At 30.3% G+C, this 20,500-nt stretch overlaps 2 protein-coding genes across 5 annotated transcripts in view; one reads left to right on the forward strand and one right to left on the reverse strand.

Annotated features, from left to right (window-relative positions):
• The window catches only part of LOC123266732, a 751,444-nt gene that overhangs the window by 325,981 nt on the left and 404,963 nt on the right, over positions 1 to 20,500 (forward strand). The window lies entirely within an intron of this gene.
• On the reverse strand, positions 9,798 to 10,636 carry LOC123266739 (probable leucine--tRNA ligase, mitochondrial). The gene is given in 2 exon segments (XM_044731138.1): positions 9,798 to 10,278; positions 10,280 to 10,636. Coding segments are annotated over 2 exon segments (723 nt in total). The 5' UTR covers positions 10,615 to 10,636; the 3' UTR covers positions 9,798 to 9,890.

Genomic DNA, 20,500 nt, shown 5'->3' on the forward strand with positions numbered 1-20,500 from the left:
AGTTGTTGGATTGTGCTATGGCTATTTCTAAATCCGAATTGTTCTGGGATTAGTATGTTACCTTCATCGAGAAAGCCTTTAATTCTTGTATTGACAACTATTTCTAACAGTTTACCCATTGTAGTTAGTAGGCTAATAGGCCCGTAATTTTGAGGAAATAAATTATTTTTTCCAGGCTTTTGAATAGGTAAAATATTTGCTAGTTTCCAAGACTTGGAGAAGTAAGACAGATGTAAGCAATTATTAAAAATATGTGTTAATTCGACAAGAACTTTTTTGGGCAAATTTTTTAATATTATATTTGGGATGTTATCATGTCCTGGTGCTTTATTAGATTTGATTCTTTTAGCAGCTTTTATGATTTCTTTTGGTGTAATTAATGAGAATTCTTTATCATTTATTTTATGTCGTAAGATCATATTGTAGGATTTGTTGACTAGTTTAGTAGTAGCATCATCGCTCATATCTCGAGATAGTTTGTGTGTCTTTTGAAAAGTATCAGCAATTGCTTCTGCCTTGGATTGATCATCATATACCAAGCCATTTTCAGAATGTAGAGTAGGAATACTAATATTTGACTTTTTTCTAAGTTTAATGGCATTCCACAAAGTATGGTCTTTAACGTTAAGCGTTTTAAGTTTATTTTCAATTTGCTTGTTACGATAATCTTTGATAATTGTGCGTATTTCTTTGACTAGAGTGACGTAGATGTCTTTGTCCACAGGCAGCTGGGATCGCTGAAATTTTCTGCGATAATAGTTTCTTATTTTAATTTTTTCTATTATGTAATCAGGTAGCTCGTTCTTATACTTATAGAGATTACGCTTTGGTATAACATTGTCAATTGTGTTATTAATATTTCTAGTTATCAGATCTACCTGAGCATCAATGTCGTTCTTGAAATTTATTTTAGAATTAATTGTAGTTATTTTATTGAGGGTGGATTTAAAGACCGCCCAATTTGCTTTGTTGTATAGAGTTAGAGTTTTAGTAATTGGTGTAAATATTAACAGCCATATTAAAGCAAATTTTAAGGGAGTTGGGAAAGAACGGATAGGGGAAAGGGGGAGACCTACTCAGTGGGAATTTTTCCGTAATTGAAAAAATAATCAGACAGCCCAGACTGGGGATCGAACCCAGATCTCTCGGTTACGCGCCAAGAGCTCTACCAGTTAAGCTATCCGAGACAAGTACTGACTACTTTATTCAGTCACGTATATAAGACCCACCGAGCAAACAACGCCACCGTCCATCTTACGGTAAAGAGCCATATTAAAGCAAATTTTAAGGGAGTTGGGAAAGAACGGATAGGGGAAAGGGGGAGACCTACTCAGTGGGAATTTTTCCGTAATTGAAAAAATAATCAGACAGCCCAGACTGGGAATCGAACCCAGATCTCTCGGTTAAGCGCCAAGGACTCTACCAGTTAAGCTATCCGAGACAAGTACTGACTACTTTATTCAGTCACGTATATAATAGAAAATTTCACCGGGTTATGATCTGAATCTAGGTAATCCATAGATTCTGGTTTAGTTATCTCAATGTTTTTAACTAATATATATTTAACTAATATCTATTGTAGACGGCAGTGTATTATTCATAGGTATTCGAGTAGGTGCATCAGGGAATCTAATGTCAGCATTACTTGTTTGTAAATATTTAAACATAATATTACCACTTTTATTGGCGTACTTACAGTGCCAAAACGAGTGTTTGGCATTGAGGTCACCAGCTAGTATTACTTTATTATTAATTCTAAATATATGATCAAGATCTTTAGTGTTGATATTGGTGCTTGGGGGATTATAGCAGGAAGCAACCAATATATTTCCAGGAATTTTAATAGCAACTGCTTCTAGTGACTCGGTAGTTAGAGGTACAAAATTATGTGAAATATTTTTCTTAATAAATATAGCAACTCCGCCTGAAGCGGTATTATTTGGTCGGTCTTTTCTATAGCAAGCAAAACCTTTAATGTTACAAAAGTTATTTGTTTTTAATTTAGTTTCACAGACAAGTACTATGTCTATTCTAAATTCTCGGATAAAATCAGTTAATTCGGATAGCTTATTTGTAATACTATTACTGTTCCACTGTACAACATTGATGCTCTTACAATTAGTTTTATGAGCCATTGTTAGTTAATGCATTACTAATGATAATAATTTTACTGACGTCATCAGTACAGCTTTCTAATTGGCTATTAATACTAGTGACTATTTTAAGCATATTTGAGATATTACAATACGTATTTAGTCTTTGTATTTCTAATAATAGATTATTAAACTCTAATATTTGATTTATTTGATTTTTATTATAGTTTTTGTTACCATTATGAATACCAACTGCGTCTGTTGTCGTGTGGCTATCATTCCTATGTGATTCGCTGGTGCTCTGGGTCTGTTGAGTGAGACCTATTGGTTGTTGTTGGTGTTGGAGCTACTGTATAAGTTGTTGGTGGCCCTTGGTATTGCTTGCCACGAAAGCTTGAAGTCTATCTCGGCCTTCAGGCTGCTTGACATGACCTTGGAGTTGGTGGTGAGTGCGTGGCAGCGCAGGGAAATTAGCATTGTGCAGATTAAATGATTTTATGTTTGCTGGTCAGCTCTTTCTGTTTGCTTGGATTGTGTTAATATGATTTATATATTTAGGGCAATCTTTACTATTTGCCGTGTGTTTGCCATTGCAATTAGCACACTTAATATCATTCGTATTGTCTATATTACAATCTGTTGTTGAGTGTTGTTGAGCACATTTGACACATTTAGGTGGGTTTGAGCATGTTGACATTCCATGTCCAAATTTCTGGCATCTGTAGCACTGTGTCACTTTTGTTGAATTACGATATTTTTCCCAGCTAATTTTGAATGATTGTAACGTCTTTATTTTGCATATATTATTAAGATCTTCTTGCGTGTTGAGCGTAATCAAGTAGAGTGGAAACTCTATGTAAGTCTTAGGCTCTTAGGTGATTTTCTTCTTCATTTGGACAATTCTCTTGGGAGTTATACAGTGATTCTTTAGCTCTTCATCAAGCTTCATAATATTTATACTTGGTAAGCCTCTAAGTACTAAATATTTTGGTTTGTCTTCTTGTAGCGTGTAGGTATGATGAGCTACGTTCAACTCTTTAAGCTTCTTCAGGACCTTTTTGTAATCCACTATTGTCGTCGTGTATACACTCATAGTCTTGTTATATTTAAACGTGACTATGTTGCTGCAGATACTCTTCATGCGATCAGTAAAGTCACTGATATTAGTAATAGATTGACTAATAACTATCGGAGGGATTCTCACCTTCTTAGCAATTGACTCATCTACAACACTGTCTGTATCACTAATATCAGAGTGATCTTGTCGTTTACGCTTGGCACTTTTATCGTAATTTACTTTTGTCAATTCCTCTTCTGGAATGGTAGTTTGATAGCTTGTTGGCTTACATGGAGGAATATTGTCCTCCATGTTGTCGACACGTGCTAGCAGTATATCTATAGTTAAAACACAGTTTACGAATAACGAAGTGCACAGCTTGGCTGCTCGAACGAGACTCCATTTACGTGTTTATGTTAGTATGTGTTTAATACATGTGTTTGCGCCTGCGTATGAGTAAGCTTAAATATGAAGCAAGCGTGTTGATTTTTGATGCATTTTTAATTGTGTGAATATTTTCATCTCCTTAATTTTACAATTATGCCAAAAACTATCAGATCAAAAACAGTTATTGACGCTGTTTTCTAAAGATGGTTATTATTTACAAATGGGATCAACCCAAGCTAAGCCATGTTAATTTTTTTCTTTCATCAAGTTGAACATTTTTTTTTAATTCAAATTGTTCGTTTTTTTATGTACTTTGAAAAAAAAATATATCTAAAACATCAAAAAAAGATCAAATAGAAATTTTATCCAAAAAGATAAAACCTAAAATTTTTTCATTTTGAAGGCAAAAAAGCTATCGAAATCGTTATTTTTTTCTTTCAATTTTGTCTTAAATGCGCCGTAAAAATAAGCAGAATAAGAAATTTTAATTTTTCACTTAGTTATGGCCCAAAATGGTGTTGACCCTACTTGTAAATTATTACCCCAAAGATATATAAATCAAATTGAAACTAGAGCCTTTGTTTCCTATCCACAGATTCGGCAGAATCTGGCGCCAAGTTCCGTTCAAATCCGTTGTAAACGGAGCGCCAGACTACCGAATGTGTTTACTGTAAGCAGAACGATTTTTTGAGGTTGCGAAATTTTATTCAATTCTACGGTACTTTTTTACCCAATTTGTTTATCATAACAGTAATTCATAATTTATTTCACCGTATTAATTAATTATATTCACTTATTACAATTTATTTGGCACATTAATAAGTCGACCAGTTACTTCTCTACCCCTCTAACACGTCTACCATTACTAACTATACCACTAGACAGCTCTACCAATTGCAAGTATACCAGTTACTTCTCTACCAACATTTAAGTCATCCAATCAGAAAATCTACCCGTTAACAACCTTACCGCGAAACAACTCTACCAGTTTGAAACTCTACCACGTGTCAAACTATACCAAAACAATCTCTACCAAAATCAATATCAACCATATAAAAGCCTACCATTTTACATCTCTACCAGTTTAATATCTACCAGAAACAACTCAACCACATAACAACTATACCAAAATGAATTTATACCAAAAAATAACTTTACCGTAATACAGCTCTAACATTTTGTAAGTCTATTAAATTAAAACTCTACCATTTCAAACACTACCAATTTTTTGCAGTAAACGGTGAAGAAAATATTGCTTAACGTTCGTTGGTACAGTAGTGAATCACCAATCTTTAAAAATTATCTAGATATAATTTGAATTATGGCGGCAACTGATAAATCTAATACAATTAAAATTTTCAGTATTAATAAAAATCGGCTTATTTACTTAATAAATAATAACAATGAGCAGCTTGGAGTCACTATGCGATTTTATTTGCACATATGTCAAATACTTTTTTTTTTTTAAATACGTAGACGGCTGTATACATACTCACTATTGTTTTTCATTTCTTAGAGTAGAAAACAGCAACTTGTTTTAATTTAAAAATTTTTACCAATTAACATTTCTACAGAAAAATTATGGACAAATATATAATTTTATTTTTTTCTTTCTGACTCTATAAAAATTCTATATGTATTTTTGACCATATGTTCTTTAAGGAATTTTCTACAGGATTTGATATTTCTATCACTTGAAAATAATCTGAAAAACTTAGAGGACGCGTTTGTGAAAATACTCATCTTTTTCCTTTTAAAGAAATATTTTAAATTACAAATTTTTAAACTAAATATTTTGTTTGTAAAGTTCAAAATTAAATTATTATTTTATTTAAAAAAAAAAATCTTCTGCAAATAATTATTGCTTTGTATTATATATTTTAATCAATGACGAATAAGAAATCAACAATTTCATTGTAATTAAATCGAATCATGTTATTTTTAAGTTTTTAAATTTGAAAAAGTTGATTAGTAATAATTGAGAATAACAAAGAAAAAATATAAAAGGAAATAATATACTTAATCAAGTACTATTAATCTAATTATTTTTCATTATGTCAATAAACTATAAATATTCTTATAAATAAAAAAATGATGACAGTAAAAAATATTACACATTTTTATTTTCTAAATTTATATATTTTATTATGATTTAAACGCATGGTTATTAATTGGTTAAGTAATAACCAGATGAAAAAATTAAAAAAAAATTACAAGTACTAATTTTAAAAAATATTTTATTTAAATTGTAAATTAAAAAAATAAAAAATTTCAATTAAAAAATCATCCGATATTTTTTAATAATAAACTTTTCAGGATTACTGCTTGGACTTTATCGGCTGGTCAAACCTATGGATTGGAGCTCCAGCTACAATCGTAGAAACTCCAGGCTTCCATGGCTGGGGAGCTATTTGGGAGCTAGATAAAGCAGACATTGAGCACTTGGAACATCAGCAGGCTGGTTACAACGCCTTTCAAGTCCATGTCGTTACTTACAGCGGTGCCAAGTATAATTGTCGAGTTTATTAGCAGATCAAGGTTCCTAATGCTTATGCTAAGCTCAGGGAACTTCGTAATCCCATGATACCCTCTCAGACTTACTTGTGAGTAAATTTTTAGTATTTTATTGATTTCTTATAAAAATCATTTTATTAGATAAATTTATTAATTTATTCACTTAGGAAAATTATTGTAAAGGGAGCATTAGATCGTATACTGCCGATAGAATATATCAATATGCTCCGAAAAATAAGATATAATGGATTTACGGATTCTTACAGCGATATTGGCTACACATTTTTTTTATATTTCAATAAACTTTCAAGTATTGTGAAATTAATTGTTACAATTTTCTTTAGCCAAGAAGTTGTTGGAATTTATCCGTCATACAAAGCTCCATCAATCAGAAAAATTGAAAACTAATTAATGCTAATATGTTAAAAAATATATACGAATATTTTTTTATCGCTTATCTTCAAGTAATTTATAATAATATTAAGTATGGTTCATAATTATTAAATAGAATATTATCTTTATAATTAAAATTTTTGGCGTATTTTTATCAAGATAAAAAATCTTCAGAATTTCAAAATATAAATTTTTATGATAAACTTTGTTATGAAATTAATAATAAATAAAATTTCCTAAAAATTACATTTTTTCTACCTATTTACAAATAATACTGTAATAAATATGAATGTAATAAATAATATGAATGTAATAAATAAATTTTATCTCAAAAATCTAAAAAAAAAAAAAAAAAAAAAAAAAACAATTTTTAATACAATTTTTAAAAAATAATTTTCTAGACCTTGTTTATTTTCAAATAATGATAAAAAAAATTTTAAGTTTCTGCCCATTCCAATGATACTGAAATTTAGAGACATTTAATAAATTTTAATAAATAAATTACAGCAAGAAAAATTTGTTTAAGTTTAATTATATTTTTAAACAATAATTTTATTTTTTCAATAAAAATCAAAAAATTATCAAGTGTCTAATATTTAAAATCTAGTTTCAACTTTAACACTAGCAAGCTTGATAGCCACTTGAAATTTAATTTTTCCATCATAATTAGGCTCGTAGTAATACTCCCTGTTTAAAATTTCCAATAGGATCCCATCAAAAGCGACAAAAGCCACTTAGAAACCCATAAGTTTTATTGGTTTCTAAGTGGCTTTTGTCGCTTTTGATGGGATCTTATTGGAGTTTTTCAACAGGGCTTGAACCCTAAAATTTTTCTATCTTTGATGTGTCTACTAGCTCCTGGTGATTTAAGTGCTAAATCTGCAGCATCTTCTGCTGATAGTTTGTCCAAGTTAGACTTCTTGATCTTCAGGACATTTACTTGCGCCCTATTAACCTAAAATTAATTAATTCATATTACAAATTATTTATGATATTATTTGTTAAATTATTCAATAAATTATTTATTAAATTATTTAATAATATTTCAAATAAAAACTTACAACAACATCAAGATCCAGCTCAAAGTCGCTATCAACAACCGGCCAGTTCTGCTGAAGCACGTCCTTGTCCCTCATGAAAAAATCGTTTGCTAAGAAATACTTAGCTGAGCAAAATCCGCTCCACAATTTTGAAGCAAATCTTGGAATTATAGACGCCAGCATTATTATTTGGGTAGCCAGAGTTTTTTCGTACTCCACACTGTGGGTCAGACAGTTGAGAGAGACTTTCCTGATGCTATTAGTCAGTCCTTGTATCTTGGAAATAGCGACACTCAGCTGCTGAGATCCTATGATGTTAAAAGTCACGGCTTTCACGTAATAGTTTCTGCTGTTGTAGAGATACGCATTGTCTTTTATAAATTTTTCCGTTGTTGGGATGTTTACGACTTCTTCCAGTGATTTAGTCTCGCGACCCTTCAAAAATTGTCGGATTGTCAGCCACAGTATTTACTGCCAGTTGAAAATTCCTTAGAACGCTGAGGAGAGATAAAATTAATCTTTAGTAATTTAATTAAAAAATTAAAAAAAAAATAAATAAGTTATAGAAGAAAATTATTTTAAATAAGTAACTAATAAAAAAATTTATTTTTTTTCAACCCCATAAAATTTGATAAAAAATAAAACATAATAAAATAAAATTTTGGTTTATTAAATTTATGACTTTTGTTAAATTGTACTTTACTTTCTTAACCGTTGACGATTTTAAAGATATAAGCTCATCCCGATGTTACACACATCAAGAGCTTTCATTTAAGTACCTACATGCATTTTTGATATATTTTTCATATATACATATTAGGGTGTGCCAAAATGTAACTTCCGTGGAAAACATTTTCAAATTGGAATTTTGAGTTCCACTTTTAACAGCAGCTGTGTTTGGGCATTTTCTGAGATATTTCGGGTTGAGAGAATTCATTTGATTATTTATAGGATTTTTGACAGGAGATTTAATTGGGCACTTCCGGCCAAATTCTGAATTTTCACCGGAAATACCCAAACTAAGCTTCTGTTAAAAAATTCTATGAAAATCAAATACATTATCTCACACCAAAATATATCAGGAACCATCCCCTGGACCAGCAGCTGCTTGAACGGCTCCCTCGTCGGCAACAAGCCTTCTAAGTGCAAAAAATGGTTGACGAACCTCACGTAGTATAAATGCAGCGCTGCGTGTTATTTTCCGCCGATGTACAAGTCCACCGACAGAAACTTTCTAGCTTTTTCTTTTGAAAACATCTCAAAGGTATTTTTTACATCGATGTATCTCATAAGGTACCACGAGCTGTCGACGAAAGTGTTCATAGTATCGGCGTCACACTTCGGACAAGAGATCTTTAGCCAGTCGACAGCTTGCTGCGAATTGGGAATCCCCTTGTCTGAGGTCAGTTTCTTTGGTAATGTTACTGGTAGTTGGTCTCGTGGTACTGGAACAGTTCCACAGGATTTGCAGTAGATTATTGGGATTGGTGTGCCCCAGTATCTTTGTCGCGAGATTAACCAGTCTCTTAATGTTAGACTGACCTCGTAGCCACCTATTTTCCAGTCTTGAGCTTTTTTTCATTGATAGTTGACGCTTTTGTTGGAATTTTTCATTGGTTAGTCCTTGTAATTTGGTAAAATCGATGCCGTTATAGACGCAAAAAGCTGCATCTTCTTCGGAACAACTTGGAAGAATAATATAATTAATATATTGGTACAAATTTTAGAATTTTTTTTTTAAATCAAAATTTTATTAAAAAATTGTAAAAATAAAATTTTGCTTTATTAAATAATAACTTTTGTTAAATTGCACTGTACTTTCTTAAATATTGATGTTTTTGAATATATAAGCTCATCCCGGTGTTACATTCATTAAGAGCTTTCTTTTGAGTACCCACATGCATTTTTGATATATTTTTCATATATACATATATACAATATATAAAATATATGAAAAATTGATGTGGGTACTCAAATGAAAGGTCTCGATGAGTGTAGCATCAGGATGAGCTTATATCCATAAAAATCTCAATAGTTCACAAGATATAAGGTCATTTCTTAATTATGTATTTAGAGATCGAGCATTATCGAATGTAGCCTAAATACTAATCATATAAATACACTGGCCACAAAATTTTAAAATAAATTAAGGTTTATAAAGTATAATTCTAATAAAAATGAATTACCTGGGATTCCTAATCGATTATCTCTAAGCTGAGAAAATTCAAAATTTTTCGTTAAACAAATTGGAATTTCCTGATTATTAAACAGATTAAAAACCGTAGCATCTAAAAACACAGTTTCCAACTCCGGATCATCAAAATTCTTAATCCCAGATTTCGCTAAAAAATTATCTCTAGACACAGCAACAAATTTAGCATGTTCAATAAACTCAGGCCTGTCTGTCTAGATATTGAAGCTGTCAAGCTTCCCGGGCAAATTAGTAACCAGCTTAAAGTCCAAGGAAGTTCCAGTGCACTCTCCAATCCAATGTTTTTGAATTTTAATAATATCCCGCCACTCTTTAAGCATCGGATCATCAAGCCCGCTCATCAAGGACTTGGTAAAGGTCGTGGTACGAATGAACCACTGCTTCAAAAGCTTCTTCTGAACCTTAGCTCCAGAGCGCCAGGAGTTTCCATTCTGATCTACCTGCTCATCAGCGAGCACAGTCTCGTCCACGGGATCCTAGTTTACAAAGGACTGCTTCTGGTAAGCCAATGCATGGTCAAATAATTCAAGGAACAACTCCTGGATCCAGCGGTAGTACTCCGGATGGCAGGTCGCTAACTCGCAGTCCCAGAGTCTTCAACTGGGTCTTCATGTTCGAGATGTTACTCTCGGTCCACTCTTGCGGGTCAATGTTCCTCTCCAAAGCCACGTTTTCTGTTGAGAGGCCAAACGCGTCCCAGCCCATCGGGTGGATCACGTCCCGACCCTTCAGACGGTGGAACCTGGATACTGCGTCGGAGATGGCGTATACTCTGACGTGGCCTATGTGTAAGCTTCCAAACGGGTAGGGAAACATTGACAGGACATAATATTTTTCTCCAGTCCTGGTTTCTGATTTTTGAGATAATATTTTGTCTTTCCAGTGGTCTTCTATTTTATGATGGATTTCATTTGTCATGTTCGACTCCTGGAATATTTATTTTATTAATTAAAAAGATTTTAGCAACTAGTAAATTTTTTTATAATTAATTTGACAGATATTTAATAATATTTAGAATTTTTTTTTAACAAATAAAATATGACAAAAAAAATAAGAAAAAAATATTGACATGTAAAAATATTAAAAAATTATAAATGCAATTTTTTTAAAGTAATTTTTCAGAAAATATTCTATTATTAAATAAAATTAAAAAATTATCAAGTTAGTTATAATTTTTTTAACCAATCAAATATAATAAAATAAAATACTTAAAAATTTTTATGACATTAAATTTTGCTGTCACTCAACAATTTTTTAATTTTCTTTAACAAATTTATTTAAAAAAATTGCATTTTTCATTTTTTTTTAAATTTCTAAATGTCAATTTTTATAACTATAAAATTATTAAAAATTTTTTGAATAAATAAATTATGACGAAAAAAAATTATTATAATATTTGACATTTAGAAATTAATTTATTAATGTTAATTAGAAATAATAATTACAATAATAATAAGTAATATTAATCACAAATTCTAAGGTTATCATAAGCTTTTAAATATTAGACACTTGATAATTTTTTGATTTTTATTGAAAAAATAAAATTATTGTTTAAAAATATAATTAAACTTAAACAAATTTTTCTTGCTGTAATTTATTTATTAAAATTTATTAAATGTCTCTAAATTTCAGTATCATTGGAATGGGCAGAAACTTAAAATTTTTTTTATTATTATTTGAAAATAAACAAGGTCTAGAAAATTATTTTTTAAAAATTGTATTAAAAATTTTTTTTTTTTTTTTTTTTTTTTTTTTAGATTTTTGAGATAAAATTTATTTATTACATTCATATTATTTATTACATTCATATTTATTACAGTATTATTTGTAAATAGGTAGAAAAAAAAAATGTAATTTTTTAGGAAATTTTATTTATTATTAATTTCATAACAAAGTTTATCATAAAAATTTATATTTTGAAATTCTGAAGATTTTTTATCTTGATAAAAATACGCCAAAAATTTTAATTATAAAGATAATATTCTATTTAATAATTATGAACCATACTTAATATTATTATAAATTACTTGAAGATAAGCGATAAAAAAATATTCGTATATATTTTTTAACATATTAGCATTAATTAGTTTTCAATTTTTCTGATTGATGGAGCTTTGTATGACGGATAAATTCCAACAACTTCTTGGCTAAAGAAAATTGTAACAATTAATTTCACAATACTTGAAAGTTTATTGAAATATAAAAAAAATGTGTAGCCAATATCGCTGTAAGAATCCGTAAATCCATTATATCTTATTTTTCGGAGCATATTGATATATTCTATCGGCAGTATACGATCTAATGCTCCCTTTACAATAATTTTCCTAAGTGAATAAATTAATAAATTTATCTAATAAAATGATTTTTATAAGAAATCAATAAAATACTAAAAATTTACTCACAAGTAAGTCTGAGAGGGTATCATGGGATTACGAAGTTCCCTGAGCTTAGCATAAGCATTAGGAACCTTGATCTGCTAATAAACTCGACAATTATACTTGGCACCGCTGTAAGTAACGACATGGACTTGAAAGGCGTTGTAACCAGCCTGCTGATGTTCCAAGTGCTCAATGTCTGCTTTATCTAGCTCCCAAATAGCTCCCCAGCCATGGAAGCCTGGAGTTTCTACGATTGTAGCTGGAGCTCCAATCCATAGGTTTGACCAGCCGATAAAGTCCAAGCAGTAATCCTGAAAAGTTTATTATTAAAAAATATCGGATGATTTTTTAATTGAAATTTTTTATTTTTTTAATTTACAATTTAAATAAAATATTTTTTAAAATTAGTACTTGTAATTTTTTTTTAATTTTTTCATCTGGTTATTACTTAACCAATTAATAACCATGCGTTTAAATCATAATAAAATATATAAATTTAGAAAATAAAAATGTGTAATATTTTTTACTGTCATCATTTTTTTATTTATAAGAATATTTATAGTTTATTGACATAATGAAAAATAATTAGATTAATAGTACTTGATTAAGTATATTATTTCCTTTTATATTTTTTCTTTGTTATTCTCAATTATTACTAATCAACTTTTTCAAATTTAAAAACTTAAAAATAACATGATTCGATTTAATTACAATGAAATTGTTGATTTCTTATTCGTCATTGATTAAAATATATAATACAAAGCAATAATTATTTGCAGAAGATTTTTTTTTTTAAATAAAATAATAATTTAATTTTGAACTTTACAAACAAAATATTTAGTTTAAAAATTTGTAATTTAAAATATTTCTTTAAAAGGAAAAAAGATGAGTATTTTCACAAACGCGTCCTCTAAGTTTTTCAGATTATTTTCAAGTGATAGAAATATCAAATCCTGTAGAAAATTCCTTAAAGAACATATGGTCAAAAATACATATAGAATTTTTATAGAGTCAGAAAGAAAAAAAAATAAAATTATATATTTGTCCATAATTTTTCTGTAGAAATGTTAATTGGTAAAAATTTTTAAATTAAAACAAGTTGCTGTTTTCTACTCTAAGAAATGAAAAACAATAGTGAGTATGTATACAGCCGTCTACGTATTTAAAAAAAAAAAAGTATTTGACATATGTGCAAATAAAATCGCATAGTGACTCCAAGCTGCTCATTGTTATTATTTATTAAGTAAATAAGCCGATTTTTATTAATACTGAAAATTTTAATTGTATTAGATTTATCAGTTGCCGCCATAATTCAAATTATATCTAGATAATTTTTAAAGATTGGTGATTCACTACTGTACCAACGAACGTTAAGCAATATTTTCTTCACCGTTTACTGCAAAAAATTGGTAGTGTTTGAAATGGTAGAGTTTTAATTTAATAGACTTACAAAATGTTAGAGCTGTATTACGGTAAAGTTATTTTTTGGTATAAATTCATTTTGGTATAGTTGTTATGTGGTTGAGTTGTTTCTGGTAGATATTAAACTGGTAGAGATGTAAAATGGTAGGCTTTTATATGGTTGATATTGATTTTGGTAGAGATTGTTTTGGTATAGTTTGACACGTGGTAGAGTTTCAAACTGGTAGAGTTGTTTCGCGGTAAGGTTGTTAACGGGTAGATTTTCTGATTGGTTGACTTAAGGGGTTATATCCACTTGTGTTTTTAAAAAAATTGATTTTTTTTTCATTTTTTTAATGTACATATATTCAAGAATATTCTCTGAAAATTTCAAATCGATCCGACAATTAGTTTCGGAGATATGAGCATATTAGTAAGAACGTCTCCGAGCGTTCGAAAGTAGGCGGAGCACGAGCCGGAGTAGAAGAAAGAATGTATTGGGCATGTTCAAAAAAGAATGGGCAAACGGCTAAGAGACATAGTAAATAATACAGTAGAAGAAATGAAAGATAAGAATGGAAAAAAAAAAAAAAAGTTACTTGGTGGCAAAGGTAAATTGACTGGGAAACTTATTGATAAATTAACTGTTTACTATGGTTTAGCGATTAGGAGACACTGTGATTCTGTTGACAGTATGTATAAAGCCATTTGGGCATCTTATTTCCATAACTGCTCTACAGATAAAAACCCTCAGCATGATAATTGTCCTATAGGAGAAAACTCGTGGTGTTCGTGGCAAAAAGCGCGAACTTTGGGAACTTTGCCCAGCTATAAACATGGTTATGAGGCCTTACCACCTGATGTTGCAACAGCTATTTTTCCAATTTACGAAGATCTAAGTAACAAAAAATTATTGGAACGATGCGTTGGTGGTTTTACCCAGAACAATAATGAAAGTTATAATCAGCTGATATGGAAAATAACTCCAAAAATTATTCCAGCTGGCTCTAAAATTGTGGAAATAGCTGCAAACATTGCAGCCGGGGTCTTTAATGGAGGTAAAACATATCTTCTTTATTATATGAGTGCTATGGGATTATCACTTGGACCCAATGCTCATTCCTACGTGAGTAAAGAGAACGCAGAGCGCATCTCAATTTCGGACGCAAGAGCGCAAGGGTTGACGCGCGAGGGGAGAATGGCTCGTAGACAACAACAACTAAACATTTTGGAGGCAAACGACGAAGCAGAGGGTTCCTCTTATGGTGCTGGAATAGATGACACGATGTAAGTTGAAAAAAAAAATTTTTAATTTAGTGTAAATCGTTCCTGAAACTTTAAACGAATTTATCTCAAAACCGTGTTTTCAGAGTCGGCGAGGAAAATTTCTCCGAAACCGCTAAACCGATCGGTTTGAAATTTTCACACGACTTACTCAGATATATTTTTCAGGTAACGAATAAGGTTTTGGACAATAATTTCGATTTTTTAAGCCACTTTGAAGTGAAAAATTTTCATGAAAAAGTGAATTTTTTTTTTGAACAACCGCCATTTTGTCAAAAATCAAAATTTTGACTAGACCTTCGATCATTACCTGTATTTATTTATTACAAAACTAAATATTTTTGGTTTTTGGTTTCCAGATAATTTGGACCAGAGATATCTTGCTCACCGCCAAGCACTTTTTTTGGAGGTCTCTCCGCAGATCATCTACAGGAGCTAGGGGATCCAATATTTTTTTAAATAAACCGCTGATTGTTAAAGTACATTAAATTCTGTTTAAGTACATTTTTTCCATTAATGTATAAAATAAAATGCCTCTTTGGAAAAAATTCACAAAAAAACGCGTTTTTTCTGCCTTGCAAGTGGATATAACCCCTTAAATGTTGGTAGAGAAGTAACTGGTATACTTGCAATTGGTAGAGTTGTCTAGTGATATAGTTAGTTATGGTAGACGTGTTAGAGGGGTAGAGAAGTAACTGGTAGACTTATTAATGTGCAATTTATTTACTTGAAATTATTAAATTTTATCAGCACATACTATAGCTCGTTCACAAATTTTGATCCTGACTTTTTTTTGATGGAGAAAAGTCAACGCCACAGACTAGATAAAATAAAAATGTGTAGTAATCCTCCTATAGATACGCAACTACAGTTAAAAAAAGTAATTCACAGCTTACATTTACGGCCATCAGGGTGCACTGGAATTATATCTACATAAACTGTAGCTTCAAGGGGATAGTTTGCAGTAAAAAATGCTGCCAACGCGAGATTTAAGTTGGTACCAATTGTAAATTTCCATTATAATTACAAGAAATACTAAAATCCGTACAAAAACAGTTTCACTGTAAAAAAAAATCGCGCTAAGTCCACGTTCATAAGACTATTAGGAAAAAAAAAAATTTTTTTTTCTTTACAAAAAGATACAAAATAAAAAAATAAAAAAATCCAAGTAACCGATATGATTGTTTATGATTTTTGGATATTAAAAAAAATCTCATTGTAAATTTAAAAATAAAAAAAAAATTTTAGAACACACTTGGAGTGCGTCATTGTGTATTTCTATTTTTTTAAAGTCCTAGTAAATAGATTTTACGAATTTCATTAAAAGTAAAATATTTTGAAAACTACGCACACTAAATACGTTCTAAAACTTTTTTTTTAATTTTTAAATTTACACTAAGATTTTTTTTTAATTTCCGAAAATCATAAACAATCATATCGGTTACTTGGATTTTTTTATTTTTTTATTTTCTATTTTTTTTTTAAAGAAAAAAAAATTTTTTTTTCCTAATAGTCTTATGAACGTGGACTTAGCGCGATTTTTTTTTACAGTGAAACTGTTTTTGTTCGGATTTCAGTTACTATAAACCTCTCGTGTCAATTGTTCAATGTGAAAATAGAAAGACTTAATATCATATATGTAATATAATTGTTTACATTAGGCTCGTTCAAGTTTACTAAGCTCTTGGAAGATCTTAGCAGATCATGTACTAAAAACTGAAAGTGACTACATTCTCTCTAAAGAATATGCATAAAAAATAATGCAAGGTATAATAATCTAAGCTCAGCCCAGCAAAGAACTTAGTAAACTTGAACAAGCCCATTAAAATATTAAATAATTTTTAGGCTCGGTAAAAAATAATAAACCTTACATTTATCCTAATACTTCTGATACTCTATATCTATCTCAATATCTCGTAGCCTACCCTTGATTGAAAATACTAATTGAAAAGTATTGAAAATGATGAGATTTTAATTGTTTTCAATAATCTCAATTATTTTTTTATGTATTCATAAAGGCCCTAGGGGTATAAGCATGGTGAATTTGCCCCTAAAAGGTATCAGCTCGATACTGCGGGGATTTTTAGGTACTTATGAAATAATGAGACCCTGAAAATTTCAGCTTTCGAAACTAATCGGTATTCGAGAAAAAGCCAAATATGTAAAAATCAGACGAAATGAATATTCTCAGGGACTATTTTATCGATTGACTTATACTCGTGATATGTTTTGGGGGTTGATAGTAGCTTTTCGGAAAAAAATTGGGAGCTTAATCGATCGACCATAACCTCGAAAAAAATGACTTTTTAGTTTTAATTTCGATTTTTCACTATGATACAGTTCTGGTACAATTATGAAACAATTTTTTTTTTGATTCCTCATCCATTTTCCTATAGATTTATGTGCTTTGAAATTTTTTAAAAAAGTTACGCCATATAGCAAAAAAATAAAAACCACTTTTTAATTAATTATGTATTTTTTTTGCAATAATATTAAAATTCTTTTGAAATTGTCGCTTTTAGTTATTGCATATGGTATGTTATCGACTCAGTTGTCTTATGTCCACACGACCGACGCGCCCACTGGCGTATTTGGTCGCATATACAACAGCTGACACATGTGTTGTTTATGATCTGAATCTGAGAGATTGTTTGTTCACATTTCATTTGTTAAACTAATAAAATGACTCCAAATAAAACAGTCAATGATAAGTTTGCATTTGCTCAAAAATAGTAAAGAAAGTTCCAGGAACTCCTAAAACTTTATTAACAGAACAAGACATTGATGAGTTTTTTGCATTATTTGATGGTGAATTTTTTACTGGTGATATTGTTTGTAGCAAATGTCGTGTAGGGATGTATAAAAAAATAAAAGTTGATCCGGTTGCTATTGATTCTGAAGATGGATCTGAATCTATCGTTAGTGAAATGTTAGAACGAACGGAGTCTAGTCTGTCACACATGACATTGTCTCAGTCAAGTTCAGATGATCCTTCTTTTAGAGTTAACATCACTCCTACTGATAACTGTACAGAGTACATTGAGATTCCTATGAAAAGAACTATTTTAACTCATCGATATTTTTGTCTCTGCAGTAATACTAGTGATTTAAGTATTATTCCTCAAAAATCCCGAATGCAGTCATTCATTAAACGACGAGTTTTCATACCAGATGGAAATCGATGCTGTCGAAGTCATTTAATAAATAAACGATTCTATGATGAATCTCTAGGTTTGATCAGAGTTTATTCTAACTAGACTTCAATTTCATCCATAGAATTAAGTAATATGATGGAAAATTTTACTGTTGAATGCGATTCAAAATTACTGGATAAAATGGAAGATTATCGTTTATCAGATGAGAAACTTCGTATTTTGACTGGCTTAAAATGGGAAAATGTTATTGAGTTGCGGAATTGGTTAGTTTCAATGAGAAATACTGATGCTCGGAGTGTAACTCAAGCAATAATAGTGTTTTTAGTCAAGCTTCGCACAGGTAATTCAAATAAGTTGATATCTACAATCTTGGATATTAATGAAGAGCAGTCAGTGTCAAAGTATTGTGAACAAGTAATCCAATCTTTTGAAAAAGACGTTTTACCTTCGCGCTTTGGTTTAAATGCAGTATCTGGAGATGATCTTATTGAGAATCATACATCTGCAGTTGCTAAAAAACTTCACAATGATTTGAACGACAAAATCATTTTAATTTGTGATGGGACTTATGCTCGTCATGAGAAAAGTTCTAATAATGAGTATCAAGGAAAGTCATATTCTGGTAAAAAAAAAGTACCACTGTGTAAGCCATTTACGATTTGCACTACTGATGGATACATAGTTGATATGTTGGGACCGTATTATGCTAACCAAAATGATGCTACTATAATGCGAGATATCATAGATAATCCTGATGGTATATGTCATTCATTAGAACCTGGCGATGCATTTGTGGTCGATCGAGGATTCAGTGATGTGAAAGAATAGTTGGAAAATAAAAATTATAAAGTATTAATGCCAGCACTCAAGGGAAAAAAAATCAATTAACAACAGCCGAGTCTAACTAACGCTTCAAGAAATGTAACAAAAATTCGTTGGGCCGTAGAGGCAGTTCATGGGATGTTAAAACAAAAATATAATTTAGTCGATCAAAGACTTGACAACAAAATGCTTCCTAGGATTGGAAGTTTTTTTAAGATTGCCTCATTCTTGCATAATATGTATAGTCAGCGTCTAACTTCCGACTCAGAGTTTTGGGATGAAGTCATCGAAACAATGAAATCGCAAAATAATGTAGTGAATACGTTAGCTGACGACGTTCAAAAAAATGGCTGGCAGCGTAAAAAATTGACGTTTTAAACAATTTTATCTGAAACTCTAGAAGACTTTCCGGAAATGACAGAAAAAGATCTGCGTATTTTTTTCACTGGTTCCTATCAATTGAAGCAGGCCGTTTCCTATTTAGCAGAAATGCTTGATGAAGCAGGTAATCTCACAATTCAATATGTAAAAGACCAGTCAAACATACTCAAAGTTCAAGTTCAATCCAGACATATTAATAAAATGGTTTATAGATGTTTTATTGAGTATAAAAAAAATGCTATTGGTCCAAAAAGCATATTGAGGCATAGTTGTGAATGTGCAAATGGTCTGAGAACAATTGGATGTTGCTCTCATGTCACTGCTGTCGTTTATTATTTATCACACGGGAGATATTTAACAAAGATTCTGAGGTCTGCTGAAATACTCAGCAAATTTTTTGATACAGACAATGTTTCACCTGTGATTGAAGACTGATAAAATATGATTATATATTTTTTCCTCAAGTATATCTTTCATTTGTTGTTATGTTTTTATAATTTACAAACTGAAATCTATTTCTTATTTTATAAGTATATAATGTTTATGATGTTTCAGTTAATATTAATTAATATTAAAAGATTTAACTGCTGATGCAGGAAGGATTTTTGTAAATAAGATTCAAAAACATATGAAAACTAGAAAAATAATGATTCACACTTCAAACATATAACTAAAGTAAATATTTGCTTAAAAAGTGGTTTTTATTTTTTTGCTATATGGCGTAACTTTTTTAAAAAATTTCAAAGCACATAAATCTATAGGAAAATGGATGAGGAATCAAAAAAAAAAAATTGTTTCATAATTGTACCAGAACTGTATCATAGTGAAAAATCGAAATTAAAACTAAAAAGTCATTTTTTTCGAGGTTATGGTCGATCGATTAAGCTCCCAATTTTTTTCCGAAAAGCTACTATCAACCCCCAAAACATATCACGAGTATAAGTCAATCGATACAATAGTCCCTGAGAATATTCATTTTATCTGATTTTTACATATTTGGCTTTTTCTCGATAACCGATTGGTTTCGAAAGCTGAAATTTTCAGGGTCTTATTATCTCATTAGTACCTAAAAATCGTCGCAGTATCGAGCTGATACCTTTCAGGGGCAAATTCACCATGCTTATACCCCTAGGGCCTTTAAATTTTACATGAAAGGACTGTTTATTTTTTTAATACTTTTCAATGAGTATATTTAATCAGCGACTTTTCGGAAGTTTCACTTGTACCGTGTGTGACTTGCACACACACACACACACATTTTTTTTTTCAAACGCCTGTAACCTCGCGAAAAGTGATCTAAATGAAATTTTCAAAGAGACAAAAAATGTTTGTTTCTAAAAATATTTTCAGTAAAAAATATAAAATAATTTTTTTGAACCACAC

Source organism: Cotesia glomerata, linkage group LG6 (genome assembly GCF_020080835.1).
Source record: "Cotesia glomerata isolate CgM1 linkage group LG6, MPM_Cglom_v2.3, whole genome shotgun sequence".
NCBI classification, from domain to species: domain Eukaryota; kingdom Metazoa; phylum Arthropoda; class Insecta; order Hymenoptera; family Braconidae; genus Cotesia; species Cotesia glomerata.